The 24,872-nt window shown below is 46.3% G+C and overlaps 3 protein-coding genes across 3 annotated transcripts in view; 1 reads left to right on the top strand and 2 right to left on the bottom strand.

The window, feature by feature from the left end:
- Positions 1 to 13,508, bottom strand: part of LOC146629851 (uncharacterized) — a 28,528-nt gene extending 15,020 nt beyond the window's left edge. The window contains exons 1-6 of the mRNA XM_085356687.1: positions 13,118 to 13,508; positions 10,056 to 10,147; positions 9,849 to 9,963; positions 7,740 to 7,879; positions 504 to 597; positions 108 to 223 (exon numbers count right to left, since the gene is read on the bottom strand). Of these exons, the coding sequence (XP_085212813.1) occupies positions 108 to 223; positions 504 to 597; positions 7,740 to 7,879; positions 9,849 to 9,963; positions 10,056 to 10,147; positions 13,118 to 13,412 (852 nt within the window). The 5' untranslated portion in view covers positions 13,413 to 13,508. The remainder of the gene's footprint in view (positions 1 to 107; positions 224 to 503; positions 598 to 7,739; positions 7,880 to 9,848; positions 9,964 to 10,055; positions 10,148 to 13,117) is intronic.
- Positions 13,509 to 15,815: 2,307 nt separating this feature from the next.
- LOC146629852 (uncharacterized) lies at positions 15,816 to 19,774 on the bottom strand. Its single transcript, XM_085356688.1, has 4 exons — positions 19,378 to 19,774; positions 18,689 to 18,765; positions 17,568 to 17,682; positions 15,816 to 17,485 (listed from the first exon to the last, which is right to left on the bottom strand). Exons 1-4 carry the CDS (start codon positions 19,649 to 19,651, stop codon positions 16,461 to 16,463), a joined length of 1,491 nt encoding a protein of 496 aa, XP_085212814.1. The 5' UTR covers positions 19,652 to 19,774; the 3' UTR covers positions 15,816 to 16,460.
- Positions 19,775 to 22,261: 2,487 nt separating this feature from the next.
- Positions 22,262 to 22,870, top strand: LOC146629853 (uncharacterized). The gene has a single exon (XM_085356690.1). It carries the CDS (start codon positions 22,262 to 22,264, stop codon positions 22,868 to 22,870), a length of 609 nt encoding a protein of 202 aa, XP_085212816.1.
- The last annotated feature ends 2,002 nt before the right edge of the window (positions 22,871 to 24,872 follow it).

Here is a 24,872-nt window from a genome sequence, read left to right on the forward strand (position 1 = left end):
TTGCCAGGCAAGTATGAGAGTGGAGCGAAGTGTGAGGACAGCCCTGGAAGGCTCTCACTGTAACCGCCCCCCCTATTAGTCCACAGCGAAGAATGGCCACAGCTGACCTCTGAGAAGCCCCGCCCAGAGTCCTGCAGGTCGGACAGCCAATTGGTGGACATCTGTGTGGTTTCATCAAAGGACAGCACTCCTCTGCAGTCGTCTGTACTGGACTCCACCAACCCTGGACACAGACAGATTCAGAGTCAAGTTCTCACCCAGCTAGGGTTAAATGGACTCAACATTCTCACAGGGTTTTCTGGAGCGAGAATCCTTGATGTAGGGCAAAACATCAGATGATGCAATATGATGACTGACGACTCAGTTCTATTTTATTTATATAGCACCAAATGACAGCAACAGTAGCCCTCGAGGGGACACGTTTGATGTCATCAGGCTGCTGTAGTCGGAGTCAGAACACTTCCTAAACTGATCTACAGTTCACAGTGAACGGGTCTGCTCACCCTCCTGTATGCTGAGGCACGGCCGGTTCCGAGGTCTCGTCATTGGCTCCACCTCCTCCACCTTCACCAGCACCACATCTGGCTCCTCATCCTTCTGCCCACACAAAGAAAACATAGGAACTGTCTGATGCAATACACAACACGATACCAGTGAAAACTGTGAAAAAAGAATACGAACTCAAGTATAGTGAAGTTTATTTAGACATCAAAGTCACAAAGTACTGTACAATCACTCCAAAACAATTAATAGCAATACAGAACCATGAAAAAAGCCCCGCCCCTCCCTGAGCCTGGTTCTGCTGGAGGTTTCTTCCTGTTAAAAGGGAGTTTTTCCTTCCCACTGTTGCCAAAGTGCTTGCTCATAGGGGGTCATATGATTGTTGGGTTTTTCTCTGTATGTAGTATTGTAGGGTCGACCTTACAGTATAAAGCACCTTGAGGCGACTGTTGTTGTGATTTGGCGCTGTGTAAATAAAACTGAATTGAATAACAAACCAAAGGACGTCAGCAGAAAGCCGGATTACACAGAAAAGTTTTGAACTGTGTTTTGAAAGACTCCACAGAGTTGACTGAACAGAGCCAGGAACAGACTCAAGCGCTCTGTGCCGCCCAGTCTTCAGTCTTATACGAGCAAAAACTATTAGGTTTTGAGCTTGTGAGCAAAGACCGCAGACAGCAAGTATTTTGGAGCTTGTCTGTATGTAAGTGTGAGAATTTGAAAATCTAAAATCAACTGAAAGCCCCTGAAAATTAATAAAAGGGTAATGTGAACTTGCTAGGTGCAGCATGTTGTATGACTGGGAGGCATGAATGAGACGATACACATATCCTGGTAAAAAGCATTACAGTGGTCTAGGCACGCTGACGCATGAACGGTTTCCTCTGGTTCAGAGCACAACACTACAGCTCACAGTTTAGAGTAGAAAAGAAACAGGAGCGTGACATCGACCCTATACATGTGAGCCAACGTTCAGAATTAAACATGACATCAAGATTAGGAAAACGGGTCTTCACAGAGGAGCTGATTCTTGAATACATATCAGCAGGAGCTATAATGTAGCCTCAGTCTTGTTGGAACTAAAGATAATATATATATTTATTATTGGAGAGGCGGTCACAATTCTGGGATAAACAGTGAACTAGTGTGGACAGCCTATCCAGCTGCTGAGGCTCAAACATTTGTCTGCGCCACAGAAACAAGAAACACTAGAAAAGGACGTTAAAGGAAAACAACAATGGCCCCACACTGAACCTTTTGAGCCCCACAGCTTAGAGATGCAGTATAAAAGGAGAACTTGCTCACCCAAATACAATGTCCTTCCAGATAAATAAGAAGAAAACCAGTCTAGTGCTGAGCTGGAGATACCAGCCAAAACACTGAGCCTATTAAATATTATGGTAACAGAATCAAACGCAGCGCGGAGGTCAAGAAATATGAGTAAACAACAATTTACTGGTTTCCACCTTGGTCAAAACCGGACTAGCTCGTTATCCTCTTCAGGTTATTTGAGGGAGTTTGTCCAATCAGTCTGCAGGTGTTCGGTGGGAGAGACATTCAGTCACGTCCCTCAGGGGATCCTGTGGGCGGGGCTTCAGGAGTATGTGGTCTGGTCCATTTAGTCCCTCAGAACTGCAGTGACAGCTTGGTCCATACTGCCTGCCTGAGCCATCCCTGTTGGAAGGTATATTTTTTGGTGGTCCCAAGAGGTCATGTGGTGGCTTTAGCTCAGGAAGTAGAGCAGGTCATCCTCCTCCTCTACTGCCGAATTGGAAGGTTGGCGGTGATCCCTGCCTGCTCTAGTTAGTATCCTTGGGCAGGATACTAACTTGCTCTTCAGCGTAATTGTTAGATACAAAGCACTTAAGTATAGTAAAAATGCTTGAATGAATGGATGCTGTGTAAAAATCTTTGAGTGCTCAGCGTAGAGAAGCACTAGAGTAGAGCTGTGACTTCCTGCAACCTCTCTCAGGTGGCTTGGGAGCACCTCTGGATGGCCAGGGAGCAGGAGATCTGGGTTTTCTGCTTGACTGCCACCCCCACGAGTTGTTAGAAAATGGATGAATGGACAAATGTGATTTCTGTGTTATTATCACTGATTTGAAGTAACCTCTGCAGTAGGGGTGGGTTTTGATTATCGATTTATCAATTAAAATCGATTCTGGCTTGGATAATGTGATATCGATTCATTAAAATCCTGAATCGATTTTTAAATGTAAATTTATTTTGCCCGAAACGCCAGAATCTCAGGTTAAACCTCACAAAATTCCAACAACCACCAAACAGCTCAAACAGTAAATGAGAGCAGGAACACGGATTCTGCACAAAGACGTAAACACAAAGCTCGACCCGCCGACGGATCAGGATCAGTGAGATGTCGCCTTTCTCACCTGACGGCACGGACACGGTCGGGGCTGAAAGCCGACAGCTCGCTGAGTCTGATGTGTCGGCGGGTCGAGCTTTGTGTTTACGTCGTTTTTGCGCTGATTCTGAAGCTGTTAGTTTTATCGCTCTCCAAACAATATTGACCGAACCAGCAGCAAAAGAAGATCCAAACTACGCTTCACATAAACATCGTCATGAATTCACTCTGACTTTTGCTGTTTTGCTTCCACCACGATGCACAGCTCTCTCTCTCTCTCTCTCCAACAACAGTTTCCCGTCTAAAAATCTGTTTTCTGCATTATTCGCTTGCTTGTTACGCACAAGTCTACCGTTGTTTACAGCCTGTCGGACGCTGTTTTTTTCGTTTTACTTACTTCCGAAAAGAAAACCTAATTTCTGCCGTTCAATACTGAACAAATGTAAACTTTTTAAAATTATGCAAAACTGCAAAACTCTCAGCTGTGTCTGTAAAACGGCTGTAAGTTTGCTCTGTTTCACTTCAGCAGCATCAGGTAACGTTCATGTGTTGATTCATGGTCTTCTTTCATTTTTGATCTACTGCAGAATATTTTTATAAAATCCAGGGCAGGAAATTCTCCTTCATGCTTTTCTGTGTTTTATCTTCAGCTACTTTGACACAAAGGCCTCTGCTGTGACGCTCACACCTTTGATAAAGTCTCACAAGTGTCAGCTTTCTTTTTATAGATATAAAAATATGGAAATGTACTGATGCATGATCTGACTTGTAATATTTCTGACTGTCTGAGGCAAAATTTCCCCGACTCAAATCGAATGGAATCGTGGATCGAATCGATTCTAGAAATCAGTGACGATACCCAGCCTAGTATGCAGTACAACAGCCGAGGACGCCTTCATGCAGGTGTCAAGGGTTACATCTGAAGCTTTATTTATCATTTATCAGCTGTAATGTTTCTGCAGGGTCTGAAAACAAATAACCCACGCATTTGAGGTAAAAGACAACATTTTATTCCTTAATGAAATGATGCATGCAGAAAGTGGAAACCTACCAAAATGAGCAATGCTCTGACGCTAACATGAGCTACAAACAAATGTAGACTCGGTAACTAAAATACTTTGCAATTCAAACAAAGCCATTTCAGATCAATTCCAACCCAACAGCGTGTGACAAACATCACTGTTACTAACTGCTAGGTTAGCAGTGTTCATGCTTAGCACAGTCTCCCTCCCAAAGGTTAAAACAGCCAGTCTGTAAATGTGACTGGACACATTTTAATGTAACAGCTGATGTAAACGTGCTTTTGTGGGCCACAAACCTTTGACAGCAGGTCACTACGTGCACTGACGGCAGCACGGTTTCAGGTCTCGTCACACATCGTATTCCTCTGTGCCACAGTGAGGGCGAGTCACGTCGTTGCACTGGCTGACGCGCTCGTTCACTACCGAGAGCGCGCTGCAGTTTGTCCCCTGGTACAGTAGTGATACACACATTAATCTGCTGTCTGCACATCTCACTGATCAAACTAATGCAGCTTCATCCACAGCAGCACAGGTAAAGGTAGCACAGTGCTGAGCCTTTGAACAACATGTGCTCTTAACCCGGGTGTAGGGCTGTGCGATATGACCAAAATCCCAAATCACAACCATATATATCACAAAATAGTGAATTTGCTGTAAATTCTGTGAATCTCGGCCGACTCGACCTGCGTGAAGTGTTTTCAGCTGGGCGTCGTGTACCTGCAGTCGAGTGTTTAGACCGATGCATTAAACAGCCTGCAGAGTGTAGAGAGTCTAAGGTTTATTTGGAGCACCTGACGGCTCTTTTTGCTTCTCGTCCGTAAACTCTCTCCGTACTCTGTTAGGGGATTCTTGTGTAGGTGTTACGGCCCTGGCCATAATGTGTCGTGGTGGCTGTTTTTCGTTCTGCCTGTCTGTCTTTAAAAGTCTCTGCAGGTCCCTGATTGGAGAAGCTGACGGCTGCTGATTGGTCCCCTGATCATGTGGCTGCTTTGAAAATCTGTCACCAGCAGCTGACAGCAGCCAGTGTTGCCAACTTCGTCGCTATATTTAGCGAGTTTTCAGACCCCTTAGCGACATTTTTTCTAAAAAGCGACTAGCGACAAATCTGGCGACTTTTTCTGGTGTTACTGGAGACTTATTTATGACGACTTTTTGACGTGAAAATGCGTATCGCTCTTTTTCTCAACAAGCAGCGGTGCTGCCGTGGACACCTCACCCGTGCCAAAGCGCTCACGGGCGGACGATAGTCCTCCCCAGCTGCTATCAGGGCAGGAGACGTTCACACCTGTGCATCCAAACGGCAAATGAATCGCGTATGAGCGAAGCCGCTGCTCCCGCACTGACTGTAACGCAGTCAGTTCTTCTTTTACTCTTTTACTCTTATGCTGTTTTGTGGATCACAAGGTTTAAAACTACTTATAAACACACACACAAAGTAACTCCACCAGAGCGCCTGTTTCGGGTCACTTTTGCCGGTCCAAGCCCGGGTAAAGGAGCAGGGTTGGAATTGTGACATTAAAAAACAATAACTGCTAAAAGAAATTTAATTCGTAGTTCTAAATAAATTCTAAATGCATTTAGGACGTTTTTTACTCACTTTATGTCTCTTCCACGATGTTATTTCTCTCTCCAACAGCATAGGTTACAATTACATTAGCATGACCAATTATGCAGATTAGGCGATGACGTCATTTGGCGACTTCTAGCAACTTTTAGGACAGCCAATAGCGATTTTCCTTACTGAGGAGTTGGCAACACTGACAGCAGCAGCAGACCCATGCTTGGCCTCCAGACCCTGTGTTACTCGCGTGTGTGCTCCTGAGGATTGCTGAGCTTCTGTATGTAGTGTGTAGTTTAGAGTCACGTGTAAATAGTCACTGAAGCCGAAGGGTGAGCTGCCTTGTTATTTTCTGTATTATTTTCTCCTGTTTATTCAGTTGGGGCATTTGTCTTTGGTTTGTTCTTTTTATCACGTAGGGTTCAGGTAGCACCCCCTTGACTGGTTTTGTTTGTTATTTTGGCCTTTGTTCAGCCCGGAGTCACGCTTCAGTTTAGGCACAATAAACCACTTTCACATCTAAATCGGCTGTGGTGTGGTTTTGGGGACCAGGGCGGGGTCACTCTTCTTTCAGCTTATGCTTCGTTCCTGTACCCCTCGACAGGGGCGTAACAGTAGGTGGTAGAAGAGGTTTGTCATGTTTGAGTCTGAGACCAGTTTGCACCATGATTGTTCTGGTCCGTGTCAGACTCTTCATAACCAAACCACGTCCGTGCTACAGAGGTGGCCCCTCGGTTACCAATAAGGTCCTCGATTTGTTTGGACTGGTCCTTCTGTTTGTCATCATTTCAGTTTATTTTGAAAAATCTCAACAGGATCTTAAGCTTTATTGTGAAAGGTTTATGTGGAAAATAAACAAGAGGACGGCGGAGCCTCATGCTGGGTTTACCGTCGTTGTTGCTAACGACAACATGTAAAAACAGGCGCTTGTCCGTCCGTAGTGTGGTTATATTAAATATAAGAGAAACAGAGAACGTTAAGAAATGAATGTAGCCACTACAGCGACCATCAGGACCATGATATTGCTGTAAACACTTTATTGTGTGACACCATGAAACAAACGACAGCGTAAAATGAAACGACGTTTTTATATCGCCATCAGAGACATAGCGTCCTGTCTTACAGCCCTGCCTGGGTGCTGATTTTGGTTCTACGACTGGAGATGTAACTTCAACCTTTTCTATTCAGCCTCCTGAAAATGTTTCAAGCATCTTTTTGTAAACTACGATTTGTTTTATCATAAAGTTATTATTTTAGACGCCATGAAACAAAATGCTATGTTGACGTGTTTTTTTACAAATCATACATCTATAACACCACAGCGTCTGGCTTACAGACGACGCCTGCACGGGGGCATACACAAACCAGCAGAGCGAGAACCAGGACACTGGACCTGACCAATCAGAGGAGGCCTGGCTGCCTGCTTTTACAGAAACACACACAGATGTGGAAGCAAACAGAGCTTCACTCTGCTTTACAGCTCTGCTGTAACGGCTAGCTGACACACTGCCCTGATTCCAATGTTGAGTATCATGTGGGAGGAGTGTAAATTTCACTCGTGTAAAAACAACGACTGTAGTCGCCACAGATTTACTTTCCATTCTGTCCAGCACAAAGCGGCCTTCCAGTGTCTCTGCACCTTTCACACAAATGCAGCTCATTTACCCTCCCAGGTCTCTGCGTTGTAAACGTCAGCGTGGCTCTTTTGTTGGTGTGTTTTCAGGTTTCTTATCCAGGCAAATCCCCTGCCACACACCCCACAGGTGTACGGTTTCTCCCCAGTGTGGACTCTCTGGTGTTTTCTCAGGTTCCCGGCCTCTGAGAACATCTTCCCGCATGTGGAGCAGCTGAAAGGCTTCTCCCCTGTGTGGACACGCTGGTGTATCTCCACTTTCTTGGGCCGGTTAAAAGCTTTGCCGCAGTAGCTGCAGGCAAACAGTCTTTCCCTGCCAGTGCGCGGGAACGCTTTGCTGCCGTCAGTGAAGGGCCGGGGCAAGGAAAACACGTTGTCATAGCGATTCCAGCCATTAACACCGGAAGAAGTTGACGGCAAATCGACGGCCGCCATCGAGTACGAACACGACGGACTCGTTCCTTCCACGTCAACATTTGAGGGCTCGTCAAAAAACTCCCCGACCAACGAGTGACCGGTTTTATCGATGTCACACAAGACGTCAAACTTTGAGTCGCTGCTGCCATCGTCGACGTACCGGTGTGGGATCGCCACTTCCTGCAGCGAGTCTCTGCCTTCAACAGAAGCAGTGAGTTCACACTTAAGAGGAGAGGAGCCACTGACCTCCACTCCCCTGCTGCCGGTAAGCTTCGTCCTGCACGCCTGGCTCTGCGACTGGGATCGAGTAGACACGGACTGGGCGTCCTGGTCCTCGGGGCCAGGCATCTGACCTTCAGCTCCATGAGGGACACACTCCATCAGCCCTTCAAACACAGAAAGAAAACTCAGTTTACCATTACACTCAATTAGTAGAGCACTATTCTATAATGCTAACTGCTATTTAAGTACTGGCTGTAACACGTGTGGATACGCAGCTCTGCACACTCTCAGGGAAAACAGGGAGACGACTTTCAGAGTCACAGATGTAGAACGAGGCACAACAACGTTTCTCCAAAGTCTCTAACAGATACCGTTGGCTGCTGCCGTCACAGAGTCGCCACGGAAGCTTTCTGTCGGATGGCCTTCCTCACCGGGCCAAAGAAAGAACCAGCAATCATTCCCTTTGTGAGTGACTCCATTAACCACCACACTGTGAAACCTCCTCTGAGGTCTCTAATATGTTAAATAGATTCTTGTATGAAAATATTTTAGCAGATCTGCACAGAGTCTGACTGGCAGCATATTGATTGTTGGGCGGTCACACCGCCCATCGTTACTGAAGCAGCGTGGGCTCAAACCTGACAGAGGAGCCTGGAGAACTGAAGACCACATCGATATCTGAGCTTACAGCCTAAGACCAGAAACTACTGCTGTTTGAGCTCTCTGCAGTTTCACAACACGACACATCAAATCTCAGAAATAAGAGACGACTTTCTTACCACGACGGTCTAAGCAGGATATAAAATATGCAAGGAAATGTCCACCGACTCTCACGTGTGAACTTTACCTGCCCCTGCTCATCATCACACTCGGTGTGGGAGGAGTCACAGCTGTTATGAAGCAACATGGCTGTAACAGCGTGTCCTGTTTGGCTTTGCATTGTTTTAATGTTTTTAATATACGAGCTGTTCTACAGTGTTTTAACTCTTTCATGGTCAAACATGTTTCATATCCAAACAAACAGCTTTAGAGGATATGAAACCCTGCTGTGCTCTGTTCTACCTGCAGCACTCATGTCCTGAAATATGTGAACCTCTCTGTTGTAGAAATTATAAAAACTCCTCAATGCATTGTTTTTGCTTGGATGCATTTGATGCAGAGCGCAGCTTGTAAGCACGCTGCTTAGAGCTGCAGTTTACATTTGTGCCTAAAAGCAGACCTGCTGTAGGAGCGTACAACAACACGCAACCGCACAGCAAACCTGAGAGCAGCCACACGCTCGCTCTGTGTGAGGCTAACACACACACTCTGATCTGATGCAGCAGATCTGAGCTTTTTGTTCCTCCTCTTCATGTAAAACTCCTCCAGGAGGACAGAGCACCGTCTTCATGTCCGAGTTTAGGCTGTACGAGTACAGTCAGAGCTACAAATGTGTACGATGTGAGCCTACCTACTCTACAAATGTAAAGCTTTGCCTTCTGAGGACTTGAGTGCTTCAATCCAAACACAAATGTGACCAAGAAACTATTTTACTGACACCTACATCCTAACCTGAATACTGTCTGTGCACACCAGCGTCTAAACCTACAGGTCACACCTGTCACTCACTAACACACTTATTTACTCATTTAGGACGTTTTCTTTAAAAAGTATCATTTTAATGACACATAAAAGGGTTCAGTTGTACAGATGTTGTACAGATGTTGCACCCAGTTAAATGACAGTAGTGATTTGTTCACCATGACAGACCTGTGTGCCGTCTCTTTGGATGGGTTAGTATTGTTATTATCTGATCACAGTCACTCTGAGTGCTCTCCCAGTGGGAATCCCCACACGCTCAGCTGTGTGTCTGTGTTGGGACCACTCATGCTTTATGTCCACGGTCAACTTCAGAATTACCAACTAACCTAACATGCATGTGTGTGGACTGTGGGAGGAGCAAACCCACAGAAAAAAGCCGAGCCTTGTTCCTCTGAGGCGACGCCTCCAACCACGTGCATGTGCGGTTTAAACTACGACCGATTTGATCGAAGGTGTTAAGATTTTTAAACTGCAGCACGGCATGTTGCGTGGAAATGTCCCAGTGTCAGTACTCGTCCACTCAGCAGCCTTAGTGTTTCTGTCTGTACTCACCATCATCTCCTATAAGTGACGTACTCTGCTCCGCTTCATCTCGAGACGTGGCTGCCTGCACCTTCTCCTCTTTCACCAGCACTGCCTCCGGCTCCACCAGCTCCACATCTGGAGACTGCACAGCAACACGGAATCGGTCTCTCAGTCAGCCAATAGCAGCTTCACACAGCAGCGTGCACATACGCTAACCTGTGATGATGTGCCTACCTTACTGTGCATGCTTTCAGACAGGATCAGTTCACCGGTTGCGTCTCCGCTGGGCCACAGAAGCACCTCCCTCTGCTGGTCAAACACGTCACCTACACGACAGAAAAGCAGCTGTCTTCAAATGCCGATGTTATTCTCATGTTTGGCTCACATATTACACTATTGGAAGTGAACGCTAACACGGCTCTGTGTCAGTGTAAATAGATCCCGCCCCTCCGTCCCTATAGGGCAGTAATGGCAGAGCCCACCTGTTTATTTTAACCATGATGTGGGTGTGACGGTGTGTTTGACAGGCACAAGTTACTTATTTTACTGTGTTCAGCTGTATCAGCATTTTACCAGAGAAACTTTATTTTATTCAATATTTCAATGTTACAGTTGAAGTATTTTGAGAACATGCATCCATAATATTCATCTTCCTGTTTCCCCATCATCCCTGTTATTAACCTCTGTCTCTCTTCCACAGCATGTCTTTATCCTGTTGCAGCAGATGGCCCCGCCCTCCCTGAGCCTGGTTCTGCTGGAGGTTTCTTCCTGTTAAAAGGGAGTTTTTCCTTCCCACTGTCGCCAAAGTGCTGCTCATAGGGGGTCATATGATTGTTGGGTTTTCTCTGCATCTACTGTACAATATAAAGCACCTTGAGGCGACTGTTGTTGTGATTTGGCGCTGTGTAAATAAAACTGAATTAGAAAACAAACAAAAAAAAGAGTCTTATTATGTAATACTATGTTTTTTTGCTAAACATTTGTTTCAGTTTGATTTTGTCTAAAATGTGATGTGTACATTGCTGGGGATTTTTGTGCACGTGCCATGCATTCACACTCAAACATCAGCTGGCGTTCTGCATAAATCACGTGTTTGATTATTCCTGCCATTTAAACTTTGTACACTTCCTGATCCAAGTGAAAGTGTTGAGCTGTTCCTCTCCATCTCAAACACACTTTCAGATGCTAACCTGCAGCACGGCCAACACTATGTGATTAATAAAGTGTCACATTGTGATATAATGGCATTTACATTCTCTAATGCACAGAACGATGACACAAACGCGTCAGCCTCAGAGGCAGATTTATTTCAAAGGATCTACGTCAACGTTCTCCTGACGGCACTTCGCATGACACGCACAACCGTGGAAACAACAAAGCCCTGTTTAACCACCTGAGGCAAAAAGACAGCGTGGAGTGCAGGCTATGAAGCTGGAGATACTAGCAGCCACTAATGTGCCACCCAAATGTAAATAAAGGACTCCACCGAGCGTCACTCGAGCGACGTGGTTACTCAAGTGTTTTGCCAAGTATTTGATTCAAATGGTGGGAACCAGAGACTTTAAACAGCTGGTTAGAAAGCTTAAAAAGGTTACATCATGGTTGGTTTATGTTGAGCAGTCATTTTATAGAGCAACAAAATCTGACTAACTGATAGCTCATGGAGAAGGGCTGGGATTCAGTTTGCACTTCTTCCACATCGATTTCAAACTGGATCAGGACGGGGGCAGAGATATACATCGTTTACGTGATCAAAACAGCAACCAAGCGAGCAACCCAGGTAGAATCGGAGCGGTCAGCCTCCGTTTCTACCTGAATCACTTTGAAGTCTCTGTGCTGGTTTCCATCTTTGCTCTGTGCTCAGACCTAAACACTAAGACAAAGATCACATGTGTGTCCTCATTAGGACAGAGGTTCGTGTTGGTGTCACTTGGGACCAAAGCTCTGTGTAGCACCAACAGATTACAACACACATCTATGCCAGGCACTGCAGGGGGACACTAGAGTCCTCTGCTGTCATATCCATGTAACGAGGGCTGGCCAAATGACCGTCTGTGTGACCATCTTCTCGTCTCCTCTGCTGTTTGTAGTCTCTTCCCACCTGCACCTCTTTTTCAACTGATTCAGGGCTCTAGAGTGCGACCAAATTTCTCAAACAAAAAATCCTAGGTCACACAGGTGAGACCAGCCAGTCCCCACAACACTGAAAGTCTCCATGCGGTCAACAACAGACACACATTATGCCCATATCATGGTCTAACCAATCAAAGATAGTCTCTGATTGGCCATGGTCCAGATATTCCTGTAGGCCTATGTGTGTGTGTACGTTTGAAAGTGCAGGCGGATACAGAGAGGTGAGCAGCCTCGGCCTGACAGCAGCAGATGTAGCTGTGGGTAATGAGAAAAGATGAAAAGAAGAAAAAGGCCAAATCACAGGAGTTGGCCATCTGAGGGCCATGTGACTGCAATGGAGGACAGTCCATAAGATATCAAGCTGAGCCGACACCGAGATGTTCAGTTTGAAGCCCGTGAGACACTTTGAGGTCCTTTTAGATTTTCTTTTCATTGAATGTCTTGAGATGTTTTGAGGTTAAATTTCAGCTCAGTGAAGCGCTTTAAGCACTTTGTCAGTAACTTGTGTTTCTTGTAGAACTGAGCTCCAAATAAAGAACTTAATCATTTACAAATCAATATTGTCTGTATGGACAGCAATTTTTTTAAGTCAACATGTAAAACTGCGGTGTTAAGTGATGCAGTTGCACCTATCTTCTGTCCTGGTGCAGCTAAGAAAAACCGTTAGGCGCACCAGTGCAACCGTGGGAAGCCTTAGTCAGAGCCCTGTGACGTGTCTGAAATCACAGCGCAGGGTGACAAACATGAACCAAGATCGCGTTTGTCCCAAAGCCAAGAACGGGAGGCTCATTGTCACAAGGTACAAATAAGCTGAAAACAGCCGATCAGAAAAGAAGATGGGGTTATATGTAAATGCAGATTTGATGTAGGAGGCTTCTACATGTGCTCTGTAATGTACCGGTATAACAGCTGATGGGCGGAGACGTTCATTTCATCGAGTCTCGATGAAGAGGTTTCTGAGTTTGCATGAATGAACCAGAGATGCTCGTGTGTCCACTTTGTGCCCTCTCTGCACACCGGAAAAACGAGCTAGGCACACTGTAGCCCCGGCTCTATCCAGGGCCCAGACTTTTTACAACATAATAAACGTGTGAGTGAAGAAAGCCTGATGTGGTTTCAGACTGGACTCTTCTTACTGCTCGGATTATTCGTGCTGACCGTACCGGCGGGGGTGGAGGGCTCTCGGGGCCTGTCGCTGCCGTTTATCTGCACCCTCGGCCGGCTGCTGTTCAGGGCACTCTCCCGGAGCCTTCTCTCGGCATTTCCCCGGGCCATCTTCAGCTCCAGCAGGTGTAGTTTCCTCTTCAGGGCCTTGTTCTCTCTCTGGCACTGAGACATCTGCAACCTCACCACCGCGTAGTCGTCGTCAACCAGCTTACAGATTTCCGCCACCGCTGCGTTTGCTAGGACCTCCATGATGGAGGCCAGCTGGGTCTGGAAGGCCAGGCGGTTGGACATGGCTGTTAGCCGCTGGCTGCTCGGTCTTTGCTCTTTCACTGCTCGAGTAGGACTAAGAAACTACTGGAGGTCGTTCACAGCATTGCAGCACAGCTAGCAGGTAAACACTAGCACCTCACCGCTAAAGTGCATCTCCTGTTTGACGGCGGCTCACAGCCAGTTTGCCGTAACAGCGCCACCCTCTGTTCCGGAGGATGTAATGCTGCTCGTAGCTCGGTGGCACTAAAGCTCCAACTTGTTCAGATGTGTGTTTGTCACCAGATCACCTGATTTAGCTACGACTCTGAATTTGTCTAATTCTGTAACAGCGGCTAAAATAACAGAGAAACATCAGACTGTGGCTGGATAACAATATCTCAATATCTTTTATAATCTCAGGTATGAGTGTACTGTATGACACAACTTCATTTCATCTGGCTGTGCTGATAGTTTTAAAAACAACTTGTCCAGCCACACATAAAGATACAGCAGCAACCTTCCTGTTAGTAAGTGATCTCTGCCTCCTGAGCTACAGCCACACCTACTGCTAAGCACAACACCTTCTGCTGTCATGTTTTTATCTATTAAATTATAAAAAATAATGATAACTGGGTGTGTATGCAAATGTAATCATTACAATTGTGGAACACTGAGACACGCACAAAGATCTAACTGCTGTCGTCTCGTACATAAAGCAGAATGTCTCCACAGAGAGGATGTGCAGGTAAACGGTGGTTCGGGTCAAGTCAGTGTAGCCACCTCTGAAGTGACAGCTCTGGAACATACAAATGACAAAGTGACAGCACACAGCAGAAATGATGAGCACAGCATGGCGAGGTTCACTGCAAACCTCCTACATATTTAATGACATCAACACTGAAACATGTCATGAAAGAATACTCGAAGGCAAAGTATTTGTTTTAGCTGCTACAGCCGATTACAGTCAGACACCAACACACACTAACACGACTCTGATATATATGTTTCACTTTACATCTTTTTACAGTCCTGTGATGTGTTGAAATGTGGACAATGAATGTCTGACATTAAAAGATTCATCTTCAGGCCTGGACCTGGAAAAAGCTTCTCCAGTCAGGCTCTGCATCCAAAAATAATAATAACAATAATCCAAATGTAATGCCCTCTCTTCACAACAGCTTATTACATTTCCATCAATTCAATATGAATGTGAAGTGCACACACATAAATGTAGTCAGCACAACGAGGAGGTGCGAGCTTGGGCAACAAGATGTGTTTCAACAAAGTGCCAACACGTCAGAGTCACTGCACAGGTCTGAGAAGGCCACTCGTCCACGATACTGTCATGATGACGCTGATACAGAGAGCATGGAATCAAACCGCGACTCCAGTTTTTCCCTTCTAACAAAGGGGAACCTTTAAAGTGCTTCAACGGAAGAGTCTGGAATTTTTTTACAACAACACTACTCAGTTTGTTATAGCTTTTGTAATCGTGCAGCAACATGGACTCCTAGCCGCTGCACAGCTGTGGTATCCTAGCCTTCCTGCAGCAGCCCGCCCCTCGCAGCTCCTCCCATCAAACCAGGACACGCGTCTTCTTCATATCAGCTAAAATAAGATGAAACCCACTGTCCCGCTACAACGTGCCTTCTATGTCCACTTTTCCTTTCGACTGTTCACCTTATCCGGGCCATAAAGACCTCTGATTGGAACTCTGGACTTTGGAAAGCAGAGCCCAGAAAAGGACCGTCAAAGAGATCGAGGCGATTATCCCAACAGGACTGAGGAAAGCTGCAGCCCATCCACGGGACGAGAGTCAGCGCCGTGAATGCTGCCAGTCCTGACTCTGTGAATCGCACTCGTGGTCAGCGATCAATGTTCATGACAATTTGCATATTAATGTTTATGAAACGGAGCTAGTGGTGCTCGTGTCAGCTGTGCTGTGTGCACGGTGGGAAAGCTGCAGCCTGACCCGGATGGGCCGTGAAACGTTTCTCCCAAACAAAGCGCAGCATCCACACAAACACAGACAACGTTCTGGGATTTCCCTTCTTGGTTCTTGAGACATAACTAAGGTACTGTTACTGTGCCACATGTAGCACACTCTCTGTGTGCAGGATTGACTAATGTTCATTATGTTAATAATACATTCAAACATGAATTTGGCATATTGAGAGTCCCATTAATGACCGATGTTCTGATGTTAGACTAAAGAAAGTGCTCTGTGTTTGCAAACTTTATCAACCAATATTTAATGGATGGAATAAAGTCCACTCTTCTAAATAGAGCGATCACCTTCAACAGATGTGCAGATGCTGTTTGCCATCACTGCTTTATGTACATAGCACCAGGTAACAACAGTTAGGTGGAGAGTCTGCGCAGCAAAAGTCAGACTTTCTGTTGTCATTGCTACTTACAGCTGCTGACAGCATGAAATACAACATGCTGGAATCAGCAGCCGTGTCGCTGCCACTACACTGCACTGTCAGCTTCCAGCTTCATCTAGTCATGAACACCGATGTTTGATAAAAGCATGAGCCAAACTGGTACACAGTCATGCTCCTTGGGCCACGAGATTAAAATAGAGGTTCTGCCCTTTTATTTGCTCTCGACATCGCGGTTTTATTAAGGAGGGGTTTTCGTCACAGCTCACTCGAACGAGTTCTCAGAGTTTATTGTTAGACTCAGAGTTTAGTCTCAGAGTTTAGTCTCAGTTTAGTCTCAGTTTAGTCTCAGAGTCTAGTCTCAGTTTAGTCTGTTTAGTCTCAGAGTCTAGTCTCAGTTTAGTCTCAGAGTCTAGTCTCAGAGTTTAGTCTCAGAGTCTAGTCTCAGAGTTTAGTCTCAGAGTCTAGTCTCAGTTTAGTCTCAGAGTCTATCACAAACTCACCTGTGTGACCGTGTCTCACTGTCAAACCACCAATATGAAGACAGTGTGGGGTAGACCAACCGAAGAACTGATTTAGGACAAACATTTACAAACATTTACTCTGAACGTCATCATGACATCACCTCATCTACGCTCAAGCTACCATCTTTAAATGTTCACCATTCAGAGTCCAGAGTGTATCAGATGTTGCTACAGCATTCATGCTACAGGCCACACTGAGACTGTTGCCGGTGTCTGCGGACGCTACACATCTGGCTGAAGGACTGGCCGCAGCGCGAGCAGCTGTAGGGTTTCTCCTGTGTGTGAACTGTACGGTGCCTCTTCAGATGGCTCGATGAGATGAAACTCTTCCCGCACAGCGTGCATCGATAACGCCTCTCACCGGTGTGGATGAGGAGGTGAACCCGCAGGTTGTTGGGCTGGGCAAAACCCTTCCCACAGTGAGGGCAAGTGTAAGGTCTTTCCCCGGTGTGCACCCGCTGGTGCAACTCCAGGCCGGCCGTGCTGGGGAACACACGTCCGCACACAGCGCACGCCACCGGCTCTTTTGCGGCGGCGGTGCTGCTCCTGTAAGGCCGCCTCTGGCTGCTGGCAGTGCCAGTGGGAGCTGTCGGAGGAGGGGGAGGGGGCGGAGGTGGAGGGGGTGCAGCTACTACGGCGGCGGCAGCAGCAGCCATGTCGAAGGAGGCAGCAAAAGCAGCCATCTCGTGAGCGCCGCCTGTAAAGAGCATAGTCGGGGGGCCGTCGAGACTTTCTCCCCCTCCCTGTGAGGGGAAGGAGGCAGAAGGGTGCCCGCTGTCCGTGTTCCCCAAACCCAGCTGTGCTACTGCATAGGCTGCTCCCAGATGGCTGACACGCTCCTGCATCCAGGCCAGATCCAGGCCCAGGCTGTTGAGGCGGTCGCAGCTCGACTCATCAGAGGCTATAGTGGCCGACAGCTGAGAGGGATGAAGGTCATCTTCTGTGAGCTCATCTGTCTGGACCTCTGGCTTCAGAGCCATATCAGGTAGGCTCCCCGAAGGGTCCCTGCGAGCCGCTTCGGAGGCATGGACCCCCTCAGTGTTGCCTACGGGCTTAGCAGCCTTACGTTTTGCTCGAGGCCTGCAGGTCAGGTCCATCGTGGCATCAGCAGGAGAGGAGGACAGCTGTGATGTGGAGGATGTGAGGCTGCTGACGCTGGTGTCGAGGACAGTGTCAGCAGGGGGGCTTTCCTCGCTGGGCTCCAAAGCTGTAGAAGGACAGACAGTAACACTGAAACCATGTGAGCAGCCAACAAAACACTGATGTAACTGTGTGGGGGCCACACTCACCTGCAGAGAGGCCACACTCCGCCCTTATGTTAACCTCCACCTTCACGTCCAAGTTGCAGTCATCTCTCTCCTCTTTTTCCTGCTTCACCAGTGTCAACATCTTGGCTTCCTCCTGCTGAGAAAAGACAAACGAGTCTCACAGTTTCAGCTACTGCATCAATCATTTCTGTCCCACACAGCAGCCAAGACGCTGCGGACGCTGAAGGAAGACATTCAAGACTTTTTGCATCCAAAATAGAAATAACTGCACGTGTGCACACTGTGAGTGGAACCAGCTTCCAGTTTGGATTCAGGAGACAGACACTATCTCTACTTTCAAGATTAGGCTTCAAACTTTCCTTTTTGCTAAAGCATATAGTTAGGGCTGGACCAGGTGACCCTGAATCCTCCCTTAGTTATGCTGCAATAGACATAGGCTGCCGGGGATTCCCATGATGCACTGGGTGTTTCTTCTTCACTCACTATGTGTTAATAGACCTCTCTGCACTGAATCCTTAGTTGTTATCCATCTCTGTCTCTCTTCCACAGCATGTCTTTATCCTGTCTTCCTCCACTCACCCCTAACTGGTCTCAGGTGGCGGCTCCACCCTGAGCCTGGTTCTGCTGGAGGTTTCTTCCTGTTAAAAGGGAGTTTTTCCTTCCCACTGTCGCCAAAGTGCTTGCTCATTGTTGTGATTTCTCTGTGTCATTGTAGAGTCGACCTCACAGTATAAAGCACCTTGAGGTGACTGTTGCTGTGATTTGGAGCTGTATAAATAAAGCAGAATTTGAACCCAAACCATGAGCTTTTTCTAATTCAGTTTATGTTGTATTCCTAACTCCAACTGTTCCTTTTTAGGGCCTAAACCAATAGAACCCTTTAAAGATCCTGAACCTAACAAAGTAATGTTTTTAGAGTGAATAACATATGAAACATATGTTAGAGGGTGGACTCAGACACATCTGAGTCTAACCTTAGGATGTGGACCTTTTCTTTGTCACACGGTCACAGATCAACACTGACGAAAATAATGTTGGATTCTTGTATTAACAAAAACAGATTGATCTTGGATTAGAGGTTCACAAAGTGCAGAGAGCTGAGGTTATATAACGTGCTAGCCTAGTGCACGATTCATCTTTACCTTTGAAACTGGATGAAAGGGTTTGCCTTCAGAAAGAGCCAGAGGAGGGGGTGCCAGGGGCTGATGGTCATCAGGTCCTGAAAAATAACACAGGACATTGAACATGTGCTCCCCCACGTGTTTCAGCTGTGTGTCACGCAGCCACATTATCAGACAGACACGCCACGCATCCCCACGTCTGATGTCTATGATCTGCCGTCATATTTGACGCACGGCGAGCTGTACCGTGTGGCAGCAGAAACTCGGCACACCTGGCAGTGTTTCCACTCTGCGCCTGTGTGAGCAGTGGCTTCCTGTTCTTCTGCTGCTGTAGCACATCTGTTCGATGTGCTGTGCACTCAGCCCCGCTCTTCTGCATACCTCGGTTGTAACGAGCTCTGATTTGCTCTAACATCAACTACACCTTTTCACCCGGAGAACTCACTGGATATTCTGCCTTTTGCTGAACTCCACAGGTGGCTGTGCAGGAAGAGCCCAGCAGATCAGCAGGTGCATGTTACACCAACCAGCATTTGAGGACACCTGAATCAGGTTTGCTGGGACAAAACATGCGAGCCATCTTTTACCATGCTCTTCATGGGAGACAGGACGAATTTCTCCGACTAGCACACGGGGCTGGATGCAGCAGTATAATCATTACTGAGCTCACAGCTGGATGGGTGGATGTGCAGGGTGTCCCGCTCCCCTACCTTTGGGCGGCCTAAAATGAGCCGTGTGATGCTCCTCGCGCTGACTCCGTCTCCTCATCCTCCTCTCACAGCTCCGCATCTTCACGTCCATGTCTCGCAGCCTCTGCCGCAGGGCTCGGTTCTCCTTCTCGCTCTTCTCCCGCTCCTGCTCCATCTGAGAGCGCAGCGCCGCGTAACCGTCGTCCACCAGTTTGCAAATTTCGGCTACCGCCGAGTTGGCCAGCATCTCTATGATGGAGGCGATCTGCGCTTGGAAGCCGACGCAGTCCGCCATCGTGGCCCGCGCTGTCGGAGTGCACGGACAGATGCGCGCGGCAGACGCTGCGGTGCACGGGCGTCAGGAGATCCGCGCACTGATGTGTGGCCGAAGACATGCACAGGCTCCCCGTCGGCCTCCTGGGCGCTGTCAGGTGGGAGTCGCCTGCTGATGACGTCAGTTTGTTGTTTAGTATCATGTCGCAGGCTGCCGCCCCACATGTGACAGCATCAGGTCACAAAAATAACCACCTGTGTGTGTGTGTGTTAAAGACACAGACCTTAATCATCAGGCGTTCTGAGGTCTAAATCCTGACAGGAAGTGTTACCATGGCACTCCTGTGCAAGATGCAGGTGCGTGTGTGCTGTGGAGGGGCTGTGATGGCTCATCACACACACGCGGGTCACCTCTGCAGCGTCTCATGCTGCTACACAAGTCTGCCATCTGTAATCCAGTTTGAGATCCTTCCCAGACGCCTTAACGCCCACTCACCTCATGGGCCATCTAACCTCAGGAAATCACATGATAGGGCGGTGCCAGGTTTCACAGTGGGTTCACCTGAAACCTTGGCTGTATCCCAATTCAGGGTCTGCAGCCTTAAAGCTGCATTTTAAGGCCGATTATATGGGCTCAAAATGTGGTCATAACAAGGGCGTAGATTGTCATGGGCGGAAGGGACACGTCCCCACCAATATCCAGCGATTACTGAATTGTCCCCACCAATAATTTGATCTCTTCGAGTAAAGAAAAACAAACCCGATTAAAAAAAACCCGATCCGTCAGCGTCTGATTCACCCAGCGGTGCAAAAAGAGTTAAATCACGTCCTCTACTGGAGTCCTACGTCATGTGACAAATATGGCCAATGTGATTGGCTGAGCCTTTCAGGGAGCTCTGTTCAGTTTCAGCAGCGGCAAACCTGCTAGTGATGGGATTTCCGGCTCTTTTTAGAGATCCGGCTCTTTCGGTTCGGCTCACTAAAAAGAGCCGGCTCTTTCGGCTCCGAACCGGCTCTTCAGGTTGTTTTGTTGCTTTAATTAATTTATTATTAACAATAATATAAAATTATGCACAAAAGGAATTACTAACGTAAAAACAAGTGGTTTTATTTATATATGTTTATATATAAATATATGCGGTGGCCCCTAGAGACAAAACACGTACAAACTCCAAAACACATTTCTAGCATGAACTGAACTTCCAAAGCAGAGCTACTAGATCACTTAAATTACACAATTGAAAGCATGTGTGTATTGTTTGTGTATTTATACACAGGCACTCATATATATATTCAAATAATTTAAAAAAAAAGTTCATTTACCTGTTATTACCACACACCAAATCCGGTCGTTGGTACTTGCTGGCTTGTGTAGCCACAAGATAACAAAGGCTCAACACTGCGCCCAGCATCCTGGAGCACTTCTGTTGTCTTTTGTACGTGTTTTGAGTTTTTATGTGCTTCTGAGTTTTTACGTGCTTCGGAGTTTGTACGTGTTTTTACGTGTTTTGGAGTTTTTACGTGTTTTGGAGTTTGTACATGCTTCAGAGTTCGTACGTGATTTGAAGTTTGTATGTGCTTTGTCTCTAGGGGCCACCGTAAATATACTTTTATTTATTCACTCCACATAAAATGTAATAAATAAATCATATAATACAAAAATCAACTATTCACATTTCAAGTTTTAACTATTTAAATTTTCAGCTTTTTCCTTTCACAAATTTAAAGTGAAAAGAACACCTGCAAACCACAACACAATTAAATATAAATTATAATATGAAAACTAAAAGAACATGCATATTCTCTGTCATATGGACCTGCATGAATAAACTTTCTCAATCCTTTATCATCTGCAACCGAAAATAGTTGTGGATGATTACTATACCTTTCTAATGTTGTTGTCCCTGCCTCTCTTTCTCTCTCTCTGGCTCTGTTCCTGTGCTACTGAGTGTAACTACCGCCCCTCCCCCCTCTGCCCAGCGTAAAGCACAAGGCTCGCGTGCAGAGTGAAGCGGAAAAAAAGTGCGAGAGAGAGGCTGAGAGAAAGGAAAAAAAAAAAAAACACGTGACAGCTCGCGATAAGGAGCCGGCTCGCGTCGTTCACGTCAAAGAGCCGGCTCCAAGAGCCATTTCGTTCGCGAACGACCCATCACTAAAACCTGCGCTGCGAGGAGGAGAGGAGGACGGCAGCAAAGAGGAAGAAGCTGGATATAAGAAAGTGTTTTTCAAAGAAACCTGTGAGTCACTTAAAGCCAAGTTCACTCATAAAATGTGTCACAATAACGTTACAGGCTATAGGCCATACATGCCAACACTCCCGATTTTTCCGGGAGAATCCCGAATTTCAGTGCCCCTCCCGAAGGTCTCCCGGAGCCCGAATTTCTCCCGATTTTCCACCCGGACAACAAAATTGAAAAACCATATTCCAGATTGGCCCAGCCAATTCCAGTTTCCAACAATGGCTAATACTACTGCAGCTACATAGCTTTAATATTACTCTTATTTCTCTTTCTGGGTCGCAAAATAAACTTTTAACATATTTTCAGGCGAGAATGTCCTTGTCTTGTCTTGTGTGAATTTACTTTTCCTGGAACAGTCTCTCACTGTCGTTCTCTAAACCTAAAAGAGAATTATGGATTTGATCAACTGGTCTCTGAGTGCTATTGACACCCTTTTCTCAACGAGAAGTCGGGGCTCGGGAGAGCCTGAGTGCCCTGGAGGGACTTTCCCTGCCGGTTACATGATGGACGGGTGGCAGAACTGGAGGACCGTGTGCCTGGCGGGACTGTCGATCGAGGACGCTGAAGATATCTACCTATTTGGAACCATGATAACAGGGTTCATGCTGATCGGCGTTGGCTTAGCCCTGGTTTATCAGAGAAATAAGAAAGCGGAACCGGCTGTTCAAACCCCCACAAGGCTGCCCGCTGGATTCGAAGCGACGGGACGAGGTGCGACCTCTCACAACGAACGTAATATGGTCAACACCTTGGAGACGCTTACTGCTGCTGTGAAGGCTCAAAACAACACCATTGAGCGTATGAGGGGAAACATCAGAGAGAGGCCTGCTCAAAATGAGACCCTTGAGCGACAGTTGGAAAACATCGCGGAACGGATCACTGCAGTTGTGAGGTCTCAGAATCAAAAGACTGACAACACCACGGAACAGAAGTTTGATACCATCATGGGGAGGCTCGCGACTCTTCAACGGGAGATCGAGAGACCAGCCTCGGAGTGCTAGAATTCGAGCTGCTCACAAAGGAGAAATCAACAATATTCAACATTCGGACACCACGGCTCCAGCTGCAGGCCCAAGGCTGGAGTCCACCAAAACAACTCCCTGATAACGACTGTGTGATGACTATTCTTCCCGTCCCATGAAGGACACCTGGGTTGGCTGGCAGACTGTTTACTTAGCCTGATAGGCCGAAGGACACTGTCTCAGCTAAACTATGGACACGCACACACACACACACTTACACTGACAAGCACTCACTCATCCCCCCTCCCTTTCCAACGCCTTCGATGCTTGTGCCCTACCGGGGATGATAGCAGTCAACTGGACCAGCGCAGATGCTGCAGGACCGGATGCGCTGTGTACACCGGCTCTCTCTCACCCTTTACCTGTTGCTGGTCTTGTGTTTCTATGGTGTATTGATAGTCATGTGCTTTTGTGCTGAGGTGTTTTTTCTTTTATCAAACTGTTCTCCCACTAGGAGCTCAGTCTGAGTGGAGTTTTTTTTCTCCTCCTCTTACCTCATGTTATGTATTTTCGTTGTTTTTTTCCTATCAGCCTACCTTCTGACATGTCTGCCCAATGTGATGTTTGTGTAAAGTTGGTCAGAAGGTTCCTTTGTGAGTGCGCATGCGCCATTAGCGTGCTGCCTGCTGTAACCCCTAATTTCCCTCGGGATGAATAAAGTATTCTGATTCTGATTCTAAACTTCAAATATCTGAGCCGGCGTTGTGCCAAAAACTGACCTCCAATGTTTCCGTGTGTTTTTTATGTGTAATATCATATGATGTTAAATAGACTTCTGTGAACAGGTATTACAAAGTGGTTATATATAAAATAAAAAAATTACCTGTTCCTCAAGTATCTTTGTAACCGTGTTATTGTACCTACATTATAATCAACCAGCTTCCTTTTGTCCACTTAAAATATGTTTACAGAACTATTTTTGCATTTGTTGCAATTTCAGCTGTCCTCTTGGCCAGATTACTCTTAAGAGAGACATTTTTAAGGTAAACAAGAATTTTTTTAACTGCATAAATAAAGGATACATAAAAGTCACTGCCAAAAACTGACTGAAGGTTCTACCTTGTTACAGGAATGTTGTTTGTTGCTCAAGATGACTTGATATCATTCACAAGGGATACATTTGACATATGTTTCACATATTATAGACCAACAAGTTATTTATAGCAGTTTAAATACAAGCAATCAGTTTCTGGCAGGCAATCACAACACCTGGTTCTCAGGTGGACGCAGCCTCTGAATTTGGACACCCCCATCCTGTTTCTGGCCCCGGCCAATAATAACGGTGACATTTAACTTATTTTATCCGATAAATAAACATTGTAAAATTCAAGTTTTGTGTGTGTGTTTGAATGTCTCCCTAATTCTGTGTTCTCAAGGTTGGCAAGTATGTGCCAGGCTTTGGCCCACATCAGTCTAAAACTGTATGTAACCATGAATAACGTGTTGCCATGTCCACCAGGAGAGACCGGACAGTATAGATGTAAAACCAATATGCCAGCAGTTTATCTCAGTTAGTGAGAGGAGCAGGCCTGTGTTTGGCTGCTTCACATAGTGGACATTGAGTTGTTGTGTGGGGCATGTAGTCCATGTCTGTTGCTGTAACAGTAGCTCATGTTTAGAATAAAAGATCGCAGCTCACTGAGTTAATCGGGGCAATAGTGCCTCAAACGTTGCATCATTTTGCTGAGAGATCTGTTACTTTGTGGTCATCTTAAACGAGTAGTTTTATGGACAAAAACCAGCAGGTCACTCAGTGTTCCCTTAGTGCTAATGTATCAGAGATGTTGGTGTACTATAACTGAAGTAATGTTGTTAAGTCCTTAAAGTCATATTCTTTTATTGTCATGACTGTATTTGAAGCTATTTTTATTTTTGTATGATACCTGATTTATATGGAATATGGCTGAAGTAAACTAAAGCCTGAAATACTCAGTCATTTGTTTAATAGTACTTTAACATTATATAATTCACATATAAAACT

The sequence above is a fragment of the Diplotaxodon limnothrissa genome, linkage group LG6 (genome assembly GCF_057381915.1).
Source record: "Diplotaxodon limnothrissa isolate DT_005_m linkage group LG6, D_limnothrissa_male_GT1.1, whole genome shotgun sequence".
Lineage (NCBI taxonomy): Eukaryota > Metazoa > Chordata > Actinopteri > Cichliformes > Cichlidae > Diplotaxodon > Diplotaxodon limnothrissa.